This window comes from Lycium ferocissimum, chromosome 10, assembly GCF_029784015.1.
Source record: "Lycium ferocissimum isolate CSIRO_LF1 chromosome 10, AGI_CSIRO_Lferr_CH_V1, whole genome shotgun sequence".
In the NCBI taxonomy this organism is placed as follows: Eukaryota; Viridiplantae; Streptophyta; class Magnoliopsida; order Solanales; family Solanaceae; genus Lycium; species Lycium ferocissimum.
This window is the reverse complement of record NC_081351.1, coordinates 42,873,466-42,888,322: the sequence shown is the minus strand read 5'-3', so window position 1 is coordinate 42,888,322 and position 14,857 is coordinate 42,873,466. Positions and strand designations below refer to the sequence as shown.

Here is a 14,857-nt window from a genome sequence, read left to right as displayed (position 1 = left end):
CTCCTTATTCACGAATGACGAAATTTTTAGGGTCAAATTTGCTGTTGAATTATATATGCAAAATGATCAAAATATTTCAGCTTTGCATTAGTGGACGCAAGATTAGTCTAGTGAATGTGGACCCGATATTATTGTCTGATGATTTTAATATGTCGATCTCCTTTGATCTTGACTTGGATTCGAAGTAAGCTACTTGGTTTCTTATATTGCAATTGACTTACTATTCTTTAGTTTTGAGGTTTTTGCAAACAATTTAAGTCACACCAATATATTCAGTGTGCTCCCACAAGGGTGTTATGGAGAGAGCGGAATGTACACAGACTTTATCCCTATCTTGTGAGAGAGAGAGAGGCTATTTGCAAACATTATAAGCCCGGCGAAAAGAAATATTAATAAATTCTTACATTTGCATTTGGATTTGTTTGAGACTCAGTGGATGATCTAATTTTGAATCTTAAGTTGATTTGGAATCATTTATCAAGTTCAAATTAACATGTGCAAGTTATATCTCAAGCTTAGATTTCACGAATACAGAAATTTCATATTTATGTAATAATCAAATGTAATAATGTTTCGATTGATTTTTAACTTAGTGAAGTAGATTATTCTTAATCTTCCCTTTATCTCCCTTTCCCCAAACTAACCAACCTTCTGGTCTTTTCCACCTCACAATCTTTGTAGAATTTTGTGTTTTCTGATGTATTTTCTTCTCTAGCATTTGCTAAGAGCTACGTGTCTGTCTAGTTCCTTTTCTGTAAGGTTTTATTAATTCTATCGAATAAAATTTCATGTAATTATGACTTATTTTCCTCTTGAAACTTAATATTATAAAAAGAAAATACAATATGCACGTATACATAAAAAGTTAGTGAAACACGCCCCTATATAAACATTATATATACGAAAGTATCAGATTTAATTCGCATCTCTCCTCCTTATACATGGAGCCACCCCACAATGGCATAATTAATTATCCTTATTAAAAGAAAAATTAAAGCAAACACATCTGCGGTATGGTTTATTCAATTGGTTGTTCCAAATTGAAAGTGTCGCAATCCTTCATCCGTAAGCAATCAAATCAAACAAACAAGTCATACATCCTTCAATCTTACATTTATGACGTGTAACCTTAAAACTATCTACCTGCCACGCAATCATGCATACGTGGACAGCTACTATCACTTTTCCCCAGAAACACAAAGTATTTGCATGTGAAGCTAAAGATACAGACCCTTGTCACTATAAACCGTCTATAAATAAAAATCCGTGGGGCCCACAAATTGAACGGTCAGATACTCGTCTGTTGAGAATATGATAAAAATGGTTCCTTATATTTGGCAGTAGGTTTAAAATAGTCCCTAAGTATAACTTGAATAGTTTTGATTCTTTAAGTTTGTCAAAACCGTGCAGATATTTTATAAACTCTTATTGTTAAATTTTATCAGAACAGTGAAAATATAAAAATATTTTTTGGAAACTCACATTTAAAAGTATAAATTTATGTTATTTTTGATCTATTTGTAGAGTCTAGTGTAATTTATGTCATTTTCCATATATTCATTTGTGTCCAGTGTAGTTTTTTATACAGTGGTTCCGGAACAGTGACAATTTTTTTGTGTTCCTAACTAAATTTTCTCGTTCTGGTTAAATTTAACAATTGAAGTTTAGTAAATATTTGACAGAACCAAAAAATGCTCACTTTTACCAAATTTAGAACATTAAAATTGCTTAGTTGACTATTTTAAACCTACTATAAAAGATAAGCAACCATTTTTGACATTTTCTCGTCGTCTGTGATAGGAAAAAATATGGAAGGGGCTGTCACGTTAACTTCATCGGTTTCGTAAGTGTATTTCTCGAAATTCTATTTTCCCCAACTGCCAAAGCAAAGCTAAACGAAAACGAAAATCATATGCAATACGTAACTTTTTTCACAAACATCTGCCATTCAATTCTGAGTTTCTCGAGAAAAAGGTTGTTAGATCAATTTGCCTTTCTCATTCGACTTATTTACAGCATTATATTATAGTATATTGTTTGTTTGCATTTCCATTCGGTAACTTTGAAGCAACCATATTTATTATATCGGTTAAAACGTCAATTGTAACCTCCCTTTTGCAACACTATTGCTTCACTTTCTAGGGTTCGTTAACTTTTTTTTCTTCTTCTTGCACTTTTGCTCTGTAATGTCTCGCTTTTAATTTTTTTTTTTTTTTTAATGGAGGTGGTGATTGATGAAAGCTGCTTTGCTAGAAAATTTAATTTGTGTATTAAGGTAACTTTAGTTTGTGTGTTAAGAAATTAAAAGAGGTGGAATTTACATGTATGCAGGTTTTTTTAATTATTGGAGTGGTTGTTTTTTAGGTTTAATTTATGTGAGATAAATTAAAAGAGATAATGGGTTTTATATGTATGCAGGTTTGGGTTTATAATCTGTTGTTGTTTTGTAGAAGACAATGTTCCTTGTTTAATTTGTTTGGGTTATCTGGCTGTTATGGTGATTTGGGATAGTTTGGACTGTGTTATACATTCTTTTTTATCAGTGCAAGCATTATAAAATCTTTGATTACTTCTCAAAAAGAAGGGAGACTATTATCTGTGGACAAATACTCTAATTTGTGACAATACAGGTGAAAAGTAGGAGGATTGACAGTTCTTGAGTGCTCATTTCACTTTGCTTGTTGATGTCCGAATATATGGTTTTACAATGCTAGTTGGAGCGTTTAGTATAGTTGATCTTTGCATACATCTCTTGTATCTGCTTAAATTGTAACTTCAAACAAGGATTTAGGTTAGTCCTTTTTGTTTGTCATGTCTTTATGAAGTAAAAGTTTTTTACGAAATCCAAACGTCTGGTCACGATCCTATCAAGCAGAAAGATGAAAAGAGCACAAGTACTGTCTTTTTTATTACATGTCATGCTCAAAATATCTACATTTGACTTTGCTTATTGATGTGCCAATATATAGTTAATACTGGTAGTTGTTACATTAGGGAAAAGTGAACTCCGGATGCATCTCTTTATTTGCTAAAATACTGAGCTTAAACAGTGGATCTTGGATCACACCTTTTAATTTGTCCTATCTCTATGAGATAACAGGATCTTCTGGAATCTGAAAGCTGGTTACAATATCTAGCAAGCAGAAATATTGAAAAAAAGAAGTTCCAGTCTCTCTAGTACATGTCATTACAATATCTAGCAAGAAAAATATTGAAAAAAAGAAGTTCCAGTCTCTCTAGTACATGTCATTACAATATCTAGCAAGAAAAATATTGAAAAAAAGAAGTTCCAGTCTCTCTAGTACATGTCATGCTCCGAATGTTTACATTGCGATTGAGGATATTTGCCTTTCTTATTTCCTTTTTCTTTCCCCCGTATCATCTTATTGCAATGTCGTACTAGTAAGGCATAAGGTTTCCTGTCTTACATTCACATGTTTGTGGCAGGGTTCCTGAAGGAAGCATATTGAGAATTTGATCCTCCCCATTCGGCATCAGTTTTTTATGGATATGAACTTCTGATGCCAAGGTTTATTCTACATGGTTATGTTGGAGAGAACTAATTGGGACTGAGGCAAACCTGCTTTATGAAAGTATTGAAAAGTTTGTTGAGGAAAGAAGCTAAAGTGATTAATTCTATCTCCGGTGACATGGAAGCTTGTGGTTGAGTTTTGAATCATCCTAATTGTGGGCGTATTTCCTAGAGATCCTGTGAAGCAGTATCTTAAAAAGTTGGAATGGGATGGAGGAGAATTTTAGTTTCATTACTATTTTCCATCACCTTGGTTGAATCATCAAGCAATTCTAGAAAAATGTGGTCGCTGAACATAGTTTCAGGATCATCTCCACTTTATAATTGGGCAGTGTACAGTGCTGGTTTTTTCGTTGTGGTGTCTGTTCTCCTGTCTATGTATTTAATCGTTGAGCATCTAGCTGCATACAATCAGCCTGAGGTTTTTGCTTTCACCTGTTCAATCTTTTTGAAGTTACTTTTTTACTTGCGTACATCATTTGATCCTACGGGCTACTGTTCTTTTCTTTTTGGATCAGTTTGTGGTGCTTGATTTCATACATGCTTGTATTATTATTTTTGTACAGACACTTGGTTTGTTGCATTGCCTAGTTTAACTGTCTCAGAAAACTGATAAGACTGAATTATCTTTGATCACAGGAGCAGAAGTTTTTGATTGGAATAATCTTGATGGTTCCTGTTTATGCACTGGAATCGGTAAGAGAACCTTTAGCTTGTCTGCTAGCTTTCTCTCCAGTTTATTTGGAAATGATCCTTAAAGTTTGTTATAAACAATTTAAGACGTTGGCAATTATTGTTGTTATTATTATTTTTGTTTTATTTTTATATCTCTCTATGGATAAGTAGAAAAAACACAACCAACCAAAAGGACCAGTTATGCACTTATGCTTACAAAGACAGTAAAGTAGGGCTAGGATAAGAAAATGCAAGTCACTCCAGGTTTTGTCAGTTCTGCATTTAGATATCTTTTTATTAAAATAATCAGCTGCGAACTTGCTATGACTCCGATGATATCTCTGCATTACATTTCCTATACTTATCCGGAGAACACTTGATATTTTTATGGGCAAGGTTTGGATTTTGTGATTTGCCTCTGGAACAGAATTCATGGCTCCGTGTTCATTCCGGTGTTGGTTAGTATTGTTTCTTGGTCCAAAATAATGTCTGAGCAATTGCCGTATAATTCATTTCTCATGAAAACAACAGATGAACAAAAAATGTATTCCTTATTCAGCTGATTACTAATGAAGTCCTTAACAAATGGTTAAACCTGTCGATAAAAGGTAACAGATAAAGTATATGTACAGATGTACTGCAGATGCTCTAAAATAGCATGTTCCAAAAGAAGAAAATGTCCTAAAAGAATGGATGAAAAGGGTTATCTATATTTCCTTATCGAGAGAGAGAGAGAGAGAGAGAGAAAGGAATGGATGTAAAGGCTAAAAAGGAGTTGCATTAAAATCGACTTGGGTGCACCTTCAACAACCTATATAATTTTATGGTATAGCCATCACCCTAAATTTTAAAAATATCCAGTTGTCTTTCTTTATGTTTATGATCGAGTGAGGGTTTTGTTGAATGTTTGACCAGTTCTTGCTTTTTCCTGACAGTTCTTATCTCTACTGGACTCAAATGCTGCATTCAACTGCGAAATAATACGCGATTGTTATGAGGCTTTTGCCCTATATTGCTTCGAGAGGTATCTAATAGCCTGCTTAGGTATGTCTTCAGGCATAGATTGTTGCCCTCTTCTCCTATTTTAACTTGTGCCTTGGAAAAAGCTCACCTTGAAAAGTTTAAGTGCCTCGGTTACCAACTTGGAGTCTGATAGTGTAACTATATTTGTGTTTATTATTCACATAACCTTTTCTCCAATGTTGCTTTTGCATCTTATGTTGCAATGGAGTTGTAGAGTTTTTTCAATTCTCTGTAGTTCTCGATTGGTATAAAATTATGCTAGCTTGTTTTATAAAAGTTTCTCTCTTTAATGATGATTCTCATATGAGCTACATGGCATAGGTGGAGAGAAAAACACCATCGAATTTATGGAAAGTCAAAGTGTTGTAAGTTCCAGCTTGCCTCTACTGGATGATGCCTATGCATATGGAGTTGTTGAACATCCTTTTCCATTGAATTGCTTTATCCGGGAGTGGTATCTTGGTCCTGACTTTTATCAAGCAGTAAAAATTGGAATAGTGCAATATGTATGTGCCCCTCTAGTAATTTGCTCTGGATTTTGACAGTTTCGTCAAGTTTCTATGTACTGAATTGAGGATTCTCCTTCCAGATGATACTTAAGATGATATGTGCTTTACTGGCTATGGTTTTTCAACTTTTTGGCATCTATGGTGAAGGCAAATTTGAGTGGAGATACGCGTAAGTCAACCAGAGTTTTACTTGATACTTCAAAGATATCAGTATTTTTACCTGTTTTATGGCTCTTCTACTGCAGAGTTCTAGCCTAGCCTCTGGATTAATTGCCATTTATTAGATATGTCATGAAAGCACAACTTTCCACGATGTTGATCTGTGTGTTAATTTTTGCAGCTATCCATACTTGGCAGTTGTTCTTAATTTTAGCCAGACCTGGGCCTTATATTGCCTGGTGCAGTTTTATTCAGTCACCAAGAATAAATTAGCACCGATTAAGCCATTGGCAAAGTTTCTGGTATTCAAGTCAATTGTGTTCTTGACGTGGTGGCAAGGTATAGCTGTTGCCTTTCTTTTGTCATTTGGAGCATTCAAAGGTTCTTTGGCACAGCTGTTGAAGGCACGGATCCAGGACTATATCATCTGTATTGAGGTCAGTTGTGTTTATTAATTAGTTTTGTACACTGATCATTGCTTGATCACTAATTCTTGTGCCAACAGAGGTTCATGAATAGAAATGATTTATTTGCTGTGGGATATGCGCTGTTTTTCGGTTTGCATCGATGAGCTACTGGAGTATTCTGGCTATGAACTTTTGTGTATTAAAATGAAGGCATAGTGCTCTTCAGTATTCTGCCTCTAGCGTTCTCAAAATTGAGCTGTTCTAGAATTAGTGATGAGTTGTTCTAGAACGGGTGGGCGGACGGGAGCGACAAAACTAAATTGAGGACTTTGAAAGCTGGATCTCAAAACATGCCGAAAATATTGGACTCGTACATGTACACATGATATGCTTTGAGCTTCACTCATAGGTGGTGCTTGACTGCTGAAGTTTTCATTTGAAAGTATAACTTGTTTGTGATGTTGTACCAAATTGCCTAAGTTAGAACTCTTAAAACTAGTAGATTTTCATCTCAAACTAAAAGATAAAACTAAGTTAAAACTGTTATTTCTGACAAAAAAATAATATTATGTCTACTGAATATACTCCGTATCTAACTAAAAGACAAGGACATTACTTAATTGGAATAGATGAATAAAAGTTAGGGATAATTGTACTTCTGATTCCTCAGTTATTAGTAAATTCTCATTTTTGTCCTCTATATTTCACTAAGCATATACAAGGCAAAAGGGCAGCCCAGTGCACAAAGCATCCCGTGTTACCAGGTCCGGGGAAGGGCCGCGCCTCAAGGGATGTGAAGTAGACTGTGAGCTTTTGGTCCCTTTACATAGGAAATTTGTTATATTTAAATTATCTTTTGAACTATATCACCTTTAAATGTAGAATATATTACAAATTCAAGATAACACGTGCAATTAAATGGTTTAACAGTCAATAATTCATTAAATTTGTGAAGATTCACAGACAGTAGGATAAAAGATGCACATTTTTTTCAATTAATCGAAGGTTGAATATGCTCAAACATATGTCGCAAGGGGCGTAATGTAAACTTTATTTATATTTCAGGTATTTAAATTGCAATATCCCTAAAGATTAAGATATTGATATAGCAATCTCTTGTGGGATCATGGGATACAATCACAAGAAGTCTAAATCAAATAGCTAACTCTTGCGATTAGGACCATGAAAGAAACTTGTTATTTCCTTGGGAAGGAAATCCTTGACATTTGATCAATTTATCTTGATATTATGGGTATAAATAAGAAGAAACTTCGAGAGTCGTATCAGTATTAGATAGAACATTTTGCTATGGATTACCAGCAACATGTATCTGTCATCAGAAGGAGCGGGAAAAATCTGCATTTGGATGAAACAAGAGCAACTTTTATGATTATTATGTTGCAATCTTGGTATGGGTAAGAGAAAGAGCCAGACAATTTTCCTGGGGATTTACTAAACTGAGGTTGGTCAGAGTTAGCTGGGATGATATAAAAATTCTTGAAGTAAGACAGTGATTAATCAGTTGATTAAGAAGGAAGCTAGCTAAAAGCACAGGCAGGTGGCAGCGTCGAATCCATTGCCAGGAAATAACATTGAATTTAAAGATTCCATTAATGTCAGATGATAATGGTTGGTGAAGCTTTATTCAAACCTAGGAAAGAGTACTTGCAAATATATTTGCTTGCTTGGCGATACATCAGAGAAGAGAGGTTGACTTGCACAGAAGTGAGAAGATGGTTGCAGTGAATGTGTATGGCTGCTGCTGCTGGGAAAAAGAGATAAGTCACATGCTATTCCTATGAAAGTTGAAGCTTAAAAAAATATCATGAGTGATATGTATCGAAACAGTCTTAAAGTGTCTGTATACTTGTGGTTGCGGGCTCTTACAATCGCCAGTAAAATGAACACCCAAAACATGTCTAGATAAGGCTGTTAGACTTTACAAGTCACCTTTGATCATAAAGCGTGTTTAGAGTAATTGGTGATAGGTGCTGGGGATTTCTGGAGATTAATGACAAGACTTAAAGAGCACAGCCTTTTTTCCTCAAACACTTAAGAACGCATAGTGGGCTTGTATTTGTGTGCGGTGTTCTCCCAAGTCTATCCTTCAGAGGTTGCCATTGAAGCTGAGAGTAAGATTTACTATTCCAATCATAGAGGTAAGGATACTTCTTAAAAAAAGAAAAAGAAGTTATCAAAATCCTAGTCGAGATTATTGGAAAAGGCGGGTGTTCTGAATCATGTGTTGGAGACTTTTTATTGAATTAATTAATTCTTCGGATCGAGGAGTCAATTGTAGCAAAGAGGTAGATGTTAAGTTTCCCAAAGATCAATGTTCCCGCCCGACATGTCACTAGGACATGTGTAGAAAAATGCTGTATTTTCCAAATTTATTGCAGAACGATTTGAGACATTGCTCACACGAGTAGTGGAAGGAGACTTTTGGAAGATCTAATAAGAGTAATAGAAGTAGTGAATGCTCGGGTAAAGATTGCCAAAACATTGGCATTGTTACTTGACCCCAAAAATTATTGACAGTCGAGACCTTTGTTCAAGAGAAGTCAATTTTGTGGGGCATATAAGCCCTAGCCTAAAACTTCCTAGAGGCCTAACGATTCAGGCGTGCCTACGTGGAAATAAATGCAGTCCTGGATTACACACATGCACTGATTTATGGATTTCATGAGAGCTTTTTAGAATATAGACTGCTAATCTGGAATTTTAAAGTCCTTATTCCTCTTGAGAAGACTCGCCAAACTTAGGCAGCAATTGGATAGTAGCCACCTGGGCAGCAACAACTTCGAGTAAATGGAGGCTAATAAAAGTTCAATCAGCGGCAACAAGGTAATGTTTTAAATCGCCTACGTCATGTACCTATTTTCCATGGTACAAGGTGAAACAAGATGTGCATGCCCCGAGATACTTCTTGGTTGAATAGTGCTTCTGTGTTGGTAGCGAAGATGTCCTTAGATTGAGTAGACAATGGGTGCCCAATTTGAGAGCTTCTATGAGGTACTTGTACTATGTGAGAAGTCAAACCAGGAGATTGAGAGGAAAATGAAATGTTGCAGAAGTCCTTCAACTGTTAGAAGGGAAGTGTCAAGGAGCTGAAAAGGTTGAGTTTAATGAATGACATAGTCAGCACCGATACAGTGAAAGATGAAGAGGAGAATAATTAGTTAAAATGGGACTGAGCAGCAGGGTAAACGTATAAGATCACAACATTAGCATGTTTTTTGAAGGGCTAGCTAAAAAGTATTTTTTAATCTTGTGAAGCATAAGAATACAAATTGGAGCGCAAGTGCAGAAAATTGGAAATTACTTGTGTATAGTAAATTGTAATGGTTAGGGCATTTGTGCCTTTGTTCTTGCCAGTTGTCTGAAGTGTAGCTTTTGCGAATTAATAGATGAAGTGAAGGGGGATGTTGATGTGAATAAATACCTGGTGATGTAATGATATGGGAGAAATCAAATTGACTTCCACACATCAAAAACATGCTGAAATTATGATTTAAGCTCAAAGTGGAATTAGACAGCCCTGATCTGGCTATGGTTTATGTTTGCCACATTAGGATACTTCAGCTTGGGTTTCTGATAGAAAATATTAATAAAAGAGTTCATTATTGTATCACATGTCATAGGATTTCCCAGTAATATAAGTGCTTGAAAAGTAGTAAGCCTAGGAATGATCCTTGAAATGTTCGACCCCATTAAGCCACAAATTATGCTATAAGCTGAAGCAGAGGTTCTTCTCAGAATTGAATAGAGAAGACTGGTTAGTACGCAATGCGGAATATCACTATGGTAGGAACATACTCTTCATGTGCATCCTAATTTATCTACTTTTCTAATAGGAATTTACTTAGGATTTACTTGGGTCGTTGAGAAATGCAGACCTAAGAATGTGCAAGGTTTTACCAGATTTTAACGGTTTAACCTTTTATTTCAAATTAGGGAAAAACCTTTTGCTCGATAATAGTTGCTGCATATGATCCTCTTTGTGATGCTTTGAATTGTCCGGTGATAGACGTTAGGCAATTGTTAATTACAGTTATCTAATGTTTTGTTGTAAAAACAGATGGGCATCGCCGCTGTGGTGCATCTTTATGCTTTCCCAGCAAGGCCTTACAAGCGTGGGGAAAGATGTGTCAGGAATGTTGCTGTGCTGTCAGATTATGCTGCTCTGGACACCCCACCAGACCCAGAGGAAGTTCAGGACTGTGAAAGGTCTACCCATGTACGCATTTCTCGGCCTGAAGAGAGAGAGAAGCGTCTAAAATTTCACCAGAGTGTTCGTGATGTAGTGGTTGGAAGTGGTGAAATAGTAAGATTTTCATTCCTTGATGTCTTCATTTGTTGTTTTAGGTATTTTTGTTTTCTCCCATTGTGCAACTAATATGTTTTCTGTTGTCACGTCTTTTAGATAATTGATGATATGAGGTTCACAGTATCTCATGTTGCGGAACCAGTTGAAAGGGGAATTGCTAAAATAAACAGGACTTTCCATCAGATATCGGAAAATGTAAAACGGTATGAAGAGAGGAGGAGGAGCTCGAAGGATGACAGTTATCTTGTTCCGCTGAACTCACGGACAAATGAGTTCTCTGAAGTACATGATGATCTTGTTGAAGGCAGTATGAGTGACAGTGGGATGCATGGCAAGAGACCGCATCATCAATCCAAAGGGATGTCATCCCTACGGAGATAGTAAACCATTTAGTCTAACCTAGAAGCAGAGTTTGGATTTCATCTTCTAACCATATTGTTCATTCAGTAACCACTGTGGAGGCATTTCCACATTGAGTATGGGGTAAACCTGTATAAGGAGTGCACATGATTATTGAGAAGATACTTGTCAGGGTTGTAGTTCTGGAAAGACTTGAGCAGCTGATGATTTTCATATGTAAAGGTTGGAGGAAATTTCAAGATAATGATATGGTTGAAGTAAAAACTGATTAAATAGTTTGTAGCAGGAGGGGAGAGAAAATTTTCAGCTACTAATTTCTGACTGATTTCAGAAAAATGTATGACTCTTCACTGTCACCTTTGAATGAATTTTGCACTACACTACTTAGTCCTCCAAATGTATATACTTGTGGAGTTGTTTCACGTTGGTGGGACTTCTGTTCTTAATTCTGGATTTTGCCAGACTATGCGCAAGTATTTCTGCATGCTAACTTGTGTTTAATTACACCTTTGTGTTCATTTTGTTCTCTAGAATTGACTCGATTTTCTCTATACAAATGGCACTTTCGGTTAAATAGCTTCCAGCGCTGCATTTGTATCTTTTTACATATACACATTCAATCTAAAGTTCATATTTTCATCATGACGTGTTGAACTGCACGTTATTTCAGCTTTCTGATGTGAATTGGAAATAGTGGAATAGAAAGCTTGGAGATGGCTATCAAGTTATCAACAACAACAACAACAATGGTGAAATCATTAACGCGTGGTGTGCTGGGAGGCAGACCTTACTCTGTCGAGGTAGGATAGGTAGGATGTTTGTTTACGAAGAAGGCTACCATTTCGATGAGATGGTATCAAGTTATCCTTTGATGAATTTGTAGCATGAGTGTGGAGGCATGATTCTTACAGAATTTACTAGTCAAATTTGCTGATAGGGGTGTTTAACTTGAGCATGTTGAGATCTTTTATCCTATTGATTTTCCTCCGATTGGCTCTTGTTTTGGTAACGGATGATCTACTTGATAATTTACTTGTAATCTGATTATGGAATATGATTGCATTTGATCAATCTAATGGTTCCATTTAGAGCCACATTTTAGAATGTACGTGTAAACCAGTAGTGAGATCTGTATTGACGAGATATGCGAATCATCTAGCACTTTAAATTGCTTAGTGATGTCTGGTTCTACTCTTTATTGTACATAAACCACGTGGAGTAGCAATAAATGGATTCATCAATTGGGTGAGATCTATATTATATTGTTTGCCACTACACTATTGATGGAATTTATAGCCCTTCCATTTTTTTGTCCAACGCTTAACAGACGACTCCGTTGCACGACTTGCAAAGAAAACTACTTCATGTAACTTGTAAAAAGTGTTTTTAAAGGGTTCTCTTGGGATTAATGCAAAGCGCTTGGAGAAGGCAATTGCTCAGCGATTGCAGAACTCCCCAAGGCAGTTGCCAAAGGCTATTTGGGTGACTATGACATTCCAAGTGCGCCTAATGCCAAATGTAGGGTAAGATAGTAGCCCCACCTCCGAAATAACGACCTTATTCTTTAAATTAAGGCAAATTTTATACCATTTCGCTTAGCTCAATTGCAAATTTACTTTTTTACCTTTAACAACCGTTCCCGTTACGGAGAGCTTATGCCAGTCAAAAGGAGAAAAAATAGCAAACCTGCTTTTGTTATAAACAGTAATTTCAGGCAATTATTAATTAGAGGACAAATCTTTGAACTTTTTGCGAACTTCTGGACAGATTTGATCATTTTTTCAAAAATACTCCCTCCATTCCAATTTATGTGGCATCGTTTAACTAGACATGAAATTTAAGAAAAGAAGATTTTTTAAATTTATGATTTAAAATAAATATCAGATATTTGCGCAGCTGTAAATTATCTCATAGTTAAATTATTTTTAAATATAGAAATATGACTTTTTTTAGGACATACTAAAAAAGAAAGTGTGTTACATAAATTGGGAAAAAGAGAGTAAGTGGGCGTTTGGCCATAAGAATTATTCACTTTATTCTGGAATTTTTTTCCACTTTTTTTTTCAAATTTGGGCTATAAAATTAGAATCTGTTGAAGTTGTATTCGAAAAAACTCAAAAAACTTATTTTTCAAAAAAATTCACTTTTTTCACTTTTTTACAATTATATTTCACCAAAAATTACAATTTCAAAAACTATGACCTAACACAACTCTAACTCTAAAATTTCAAAAAAAGTAATTTTTTTGTTTTTTTGGTTTCTGTGGAGAAACTGGGCCTAAATGAGTATGACATCCGGGGGATAAATTCAAAACTTGCAACACGTTCAAGGACAAAATGGTAATTCAACATATTAGGGTTTCAACCACTCTGTCGCTGGCTATATAATATGGTCCATAGCCGCAACCACAAATATAGATCTCAACTCTCTTTCTCTCACAAACATACATAAATATACATTCTGAGCTCCTTTCTTCCTTGGTTAGGCATATAAGGATGAGGTAGAAAGGGATGAGAGTATTGGGAAGTTGTTAGGTGTGGGTGGGGTGGAAAGATTTTACCTATTTATTCTTTCCAACCTATTTTTGGTTTGGAAAAATAAGAAAAAGAGTTAAATCTTTCCTACTCCTCCCATACCCATGACTTCCACTAACTTCTCCCTTTCTTGATTTCTCATCTGTTTGCAAACTTCATCACTTGCTTTTCTTTTTGTTCAGAAGATTATAATTGTGATAACTGCTGATTTATTATTAATATGATAGATTAACTGCTGATTTATTATTAATATGATAGATTAATCTTAACTTCTGAAATTCCTGAATTATTATACCTACAAGCAATTGGATGTAAAATATATCCACAGTACTCCTTGACTAAAGTTGGAAAAAGGTCATCTGAAATTTTAGAAGTTTGAAATCTTTATGTACAATCCCAAGTGGTTGTTGTTGTTATTCAAAGTATCTAAACAATATATTGTGCAAGTTCAGTCATTTCCTTTTGGATTAGGTTTGTTACAAACTAGTAGTTTAGTTGGGAGATAGTTTAATTATTATAGATTCTGATTCATTGTGAGCTTCAACTTGGTTTATTTGTTGGTTTCCAGAGAATGAGATAAATCACTTTAAGCTTGCACAGTTGTAAGTTTTCTAATGTGAAAACACCAAACTGTATGTATCTGTCTAATGGCTAGATAAGTTAAATTTATGTATCAGGAGAAGAAAAACTCATATGGTAAGGTTTAGCCTATTCCTTTACTTTTTAATTTTCAATTTCGAAACTATGGTGGATTATTGGCATGTTCCTTCAGGTCTCTCCACTTACATACCGATCCAACATTTTGAACTGCAGTAACTTTGCCATTGACCCAAAGACATTATTTTCGTGAAAAGATGGCAATTCAGGTATTATATACAAGTGGAATACAAGGGGAAAGTTACAATGACTTTGATTATGAGGTGAAACTGTGCTGTATGAAGACAGTGGTGTTCTTTTGGGTATTTTGTTTGAATGTCAAATTATCGGTATGTCTTTTTGAGAAAGCCCAAATAGACTGGGTTCTGCTGGATCTCCCATGTTTTTGTTTTTAGAAGCCTTTTGTGAAGAGTCTTGGAGTAATTGGTAAAATTGACTTCATGTGATGGGAGGTCACGGTCCTCTTGCAGAAATGCGGAGTAAGGTTGCGTATTGTAGACCCTTGTAGGGCTCTCTAGGGGATTAATCCGAAGTGCTTGGAAAAAGCAATTGCTAAGCGATTGTAGAACTACCTAAGGCAGTTGCCAAAGACTAGTCTTGTGTGACTTACGTCTTAAGTGTTTGATTGTGCATTATAAGTGCGCCTAACTCTTAATGTAGAGTTAAAATTATTG

General features: G+C 35.4%; 1 protein-coding gene and 1 long non-coding RNA gene across 4 annotated transcripts; both read left to right on the top strand.

Annotated features, from left to right (window-relative positions):
• Positions 1-1,746: 1,746 nt before the first annotated feature.
• On the top strand, positions 1,747-11,438 carry LOC132033951 (protein LAZ1 homolog 1). Of its 3 annotated transcripts, none has more exons than XM_059424135.1 (9): positions 1,747-1,843; positions 3,448-3,953; positions 4,172-4,228; positions 5,143-5,251; positions 5,552-5,736; positions 5,820-5,908; positions 6,080-6,335; positions 10,384-10,629; positions 10,729-11,438. In XM_059424135.1, exons 2-9 carry the CDS (start codon positions 3,738-3,740, stop codon positions 11,011-11,013), a joined length of 1,443 nt encoding a protein of 480 aa, XP_059280118.1. In that variant the 5' UTR covers positions 1,747-1,843; positions 3,448-3,737; the 3' UTR covers positions 11,014-11,438. The 3 variants fall into 3 exon arrangements, with proteins under 3 accessions (XP_059280118.1, XP_059280116.1, XP_059280117.1); XM_059424133.1 differs by lacking the exon at positions 1,747-1,843 and adding an exon at positions 1,988-2,143; XM_059424134.1 differs by lacking the exon at positions 1,747-1,843 and adding an exon at positions 2,154-2,275.
• A 1,983-nt stretch (positions 11,439-13,421) lies between these two features.
• LOC132035473 (uncharacterized) lies at positions 13,422-14,123 on the top strand. Its single transcript, XR_009409270.1, has 2 exons — positions 13,422-13,948; positions 13,979-14,123. It is a non-coding gene; the product is annotated as an uncharacterized LOC132035473 (long non-coding RNA).
• Positions 14,124-14,857: the final 734 nt, after the last annotated feature.